General features: G+C 44.6%; 1 protein-coding gene across 1 annotated transcript; it reads right to left on the bottom strand.

Moving 5' to 3' along the window:
• Nucleotides 1-1,196: 1,196 nt before the first annotated feature.
• On the bottom strand, nt 1,197-3,433 carry LOC115057787 (tripartite motif-containing protein 16-like). Its single transcript, XM_029524992.1, has one exon. The coding sequence runs from the start codon at nt 3,403-3,405 to the stop codon at nt 1,723-1,725; it is 1,683 nt and encodes a 560-aa protein (XP_029380852.1). The 5' UTR covers nt 3,406-3,433; the 3' UTR covers nt 1,197-1,722.
• Nucleotides 3,434-3,674: the final 241 nt, after the last annotated feature.

Raw genomic sequence — 3,674 nt, forward strand, 5'->3', positions numbered from 1 at the left:
TATCAGTCACATTATCACGGCTATCCGTTCCAACCCTGATCCTGACCGCTTCAACACTGAGGTCACCTCGTTCAACTCAGAATGATGTACAGCAGCTTTCACTACGATCTGGATTCTTTCCGTTTTAGATTTAACAACCATGGTCGCTTTTATGGCTCCAGCAATGAACGTCACTAATTTCTTCAAATCCACCAACATTTTATTCTCATTAATCAAAATGGAATCAGCTGTCATTTCATTTCCTTGTTTTCTTTCCACATTTCCTCTTCTCTGGTTCACCATTTTGACCTCATCAGCATCGGAGACTCTTTCCTCAACTTTGACCTGCTGAACTTCCACGTGTTTCTTCGTTACCTCACAACCTCCAAATGTGACTATGGTTCCCGCCACAGCTGCAACATTTCATTTGTTTTTGTCCACATTGGTCGTATTCGTGATGTTCTCCACATCCAGCACATCTTCTCCTGCTTTCACATGTCTGAGCTGTATGTTGTGTTGACTGTGTTGTCTTTGTGTTTCTTCTGTCTCTGTGAATAGACTGTATATGCAGCAGTGCTGCTCCTCAGCTCCATCTTTGGAAAGGAAGCAAAGAGTCTCGGCCCGAAATCACATTTTTTCTTGCGTGAGAAATGAGATGTGACAACAGTCAAAATCGTGTGTGAAACTATGAAAATGTGAGAGTTAGCAGCTCTGCACTTTGTTCTGAGTCTGCGGACGAGCTCCACACACACACACACACACACACACACACACACACACACGCACACACACACACACACACAAGAATATCAGTAAGCTAAAAGAAAACCGGTCTGGATCAGAACTGAGACGAGCTGCTGAGTCCTGAACAGCTGAACACACATCAGGCTTAAAACTCAGACATCCTGAATGTGAAATACCATGTTTTTATCTGCCGCAGTAAAAAACAGGCTTGATGTGATTAAACCTGTGTAGAACTAACTCAGATATTTATTCTGAATGGGACTGTGACAGAGATCTGTCAGACCTGGAGGCCTCTCTGCTCTGAGGCTGAGCTGCTTTCAGGACTCAGCGTGTGAAGGCAGAAATGAGCAGCCTGACGTAGAGAAAGCAGAGCTCTGTGTCTCCATGTTACAACTCTTGGTGTCATCAGGAATGTGGATCTGAGTTTCAGGGTCCATGTCAGAGCTCCGACTGAATCAGTAAAGTCAGTTCAGTTCAATTCAAAAAACTTTATTGTCAATCAGACAGTGACAGAAAGTTGATTTCAGTTTGGGCTCAAAAAAGATAAAACACCTGAAAGACATGAAATACACATTCAGACAGATGAAATCATCAGATATGAACTCATTCACTTTATTTACAACCAGTTTGTTTCAGCTCAGAGAGGGAAACGAAATCATGACTCCTGATAACCACAGTTTGATTAAAGCTCATACATCTTTTTACAAGCTGCTTTGTCGGGACAAACACATCCATGAAATATAACAGCTGATTTCTTTCTTTACACTTCAACATTCAGGACACACAGAAGTTTGTTTTCATGCTGACAAATGTGAGTTTAGGTCAAACTAACAGCATGAGGAGCGGTGATCTCCTCCACAGCTCCAGCTCCACCTGAACACACTCAGACATCAACACAACAAGAGATGAGAGCAGGTCAAAGTGCAGACAATGACTCAGCAACACACAGACACACTGAATACATCCAGGAACTAAAAGACACATTTAACTCACTAACGTCTATTTCAGTTTACAAAACTCAGCTGTAGCTCCAGAAGAACAAAGACAAAATCCAGCATGCAGAGGCTGAGTGAATGTGGTCTGGACTCTGTGGAGGAGAGTCATGGTTTCAGAGACGCTGTAGAAGGACAGAATACCTGCTCTGTGATCCAGGTACACTCCGACTCTGGAGGACGGAGGACCTGAGACTGCAGTCTGGATGTTGTTGGACCAGAATGTAAAATACTTCTTGTGACAAAATAAAGCCCAAGATTTGTAATTGCCTCCAAACAAACATTCATCAGACCTCCCTGCTCTGCTGATATTCTTGTATGTGACTGCTACAGAAACTCCTCCTCTTCCTCTCCACTCCACCTCCCAGTAACAACGTCCAGTCAGACTCTCTCTGCTCAGGACCTGCCAATAGTAAGTGAATCTGTCTGGATGATCAGAATAAGACTGAATGTCACTCATTCGTGTAGATTTTCTGTTTCCTTCAGATAATAACAGATATCTGTTTACTGTGTTTGGATCCAGAGTGATTTCCTGTGAATATCTTAAGAACTCAGTTCTGGTCTTTGGTTCTGGTTCTGGTTGTGGCAGTAAAACATCCACTTCAGTCACTGTCAGTGAGACGTTTGTCCATTTCTGTGTCAGAACGTCCTGTAGCTGATCTCTGAGCTCTGACACAGCTGCTGTCACATCCTCAAAGTATCTCAGAGGACGGATGTTGATGCTGGATGAGTCTGTAGCTTCACTGAGAGCTGACACTGAGGGGTAGTTTTGTAGAAACTGGGTGTGATCCTCTGTGTGTGAGAGCAGCTTCAGCTCAGCGTCTTTCCTCTTCAGCTCAGTGATCTCCTGCTCCAGCTTCTCCTGAAGCTCTTTGACTCGACTCACTTCAGTTTCCTGCTGGGATCTGATCTGCTGCTTCACATCAGACCTTCTTCTCTCCATGAGACGGATCAGCTGAGTGAAGATCTTCTCAGCGTCCTCCACTGCTTTATCAGCAGAGCCGTTGATGGCCTCCACCTCCTGTTGAAGCAGCTTCACATCTTTGTCTCTGTCCTGGATTCTCTGCTGGATTTGTTGTCGACTCAGCTCCAGCTCTCTCTGCCTCTCAGTCCTTTCTGCTGCAGCTGAGACTGTGTCGTGGCCTTTATGTTCATCCACAGAGCAGAGATAACAGATACACTGCTGATCAGTACGGCAGAACATCTTCATCACCTCATCATGACGAGAGCAGATGTTCTCCTGGAGCTTCTCAGAGGGCTCCACCAGCTTGTGTTTCTTCAGTGGAGCTACATCATAATGAGGCTGCAGGTGTTTCTCACAGTAAGAGGCCAAACAAACTAAACAGGACTTCACAGCTTTCAGTTTTCTCTCGGTGCAGAAATCACAGGCCACATCTTCAGGTCCAGCATAGCAGTGATCAGCAGGAGCAGCTTGGAGTCCAGTCTTCTTCAGCTGCTCCACTAAATCTGCTAACATGGTGTTTTTCATTAGAACAGGCCTCGGTGTGAAGGCCTCCCTACACTGAGGGCAGCTGTAGATTTTCTTCTCATCCTCTCCATCCCAGTGGGATTTAATACAGTTCATACAGTAGCTGTGTCCACAGGTAGTCGTCACCGGATCCTTCAGTAGATCCAGACAGATGGAACAGGAGAAGGTTTCCTGGTCCAGATTAACTCCTTTCTGCTCCATTTCTCCTCTCAGTGACAACGTGTCAGAGTTTCCGTTATTCAAAAGTGAAACTAGTTTTCTGTCTGCTGTGAAAATGTCTCCACCCCCTTCAGACTGTAGATCTGAGGAGACACGTGATCAGAGCAGGTAGAAGAGGGAGGGTCATCAGGAGGAGGAACAGCTGGATTCAACCCCTGAAACTATCACCAGTTAACCCATGACTTTTGACTGACACATCAATAATTTGATATTTTAATAAAAACCTGACAAACTTTATAAAATAATGAGAA

The sequence above is a fragment of the Echeneis naucrates genome, chromosome 17 (genome assembly GCF_900963305.1).
Source record: "Echeneis naucrates chromosome 17, fEcheNa1.1, whole genome shotgun sequence".
NCBI lineage: Eukaryota > Metazoa > Chordata > Actinopteri > Carangiformes > Echeneidae > Echeneis > Echeneis naucrates.

Bases quoted from the DNA above. Each gene is read 5' to 3' on its own strand.
- LOC115057787 (XM_029524992.1), bottom strand. From the start codon at position 3,405: ATGGAGCAGAAAGGAGTTAATCTGGACCAGGAAACCTTCTCCTGTTCC.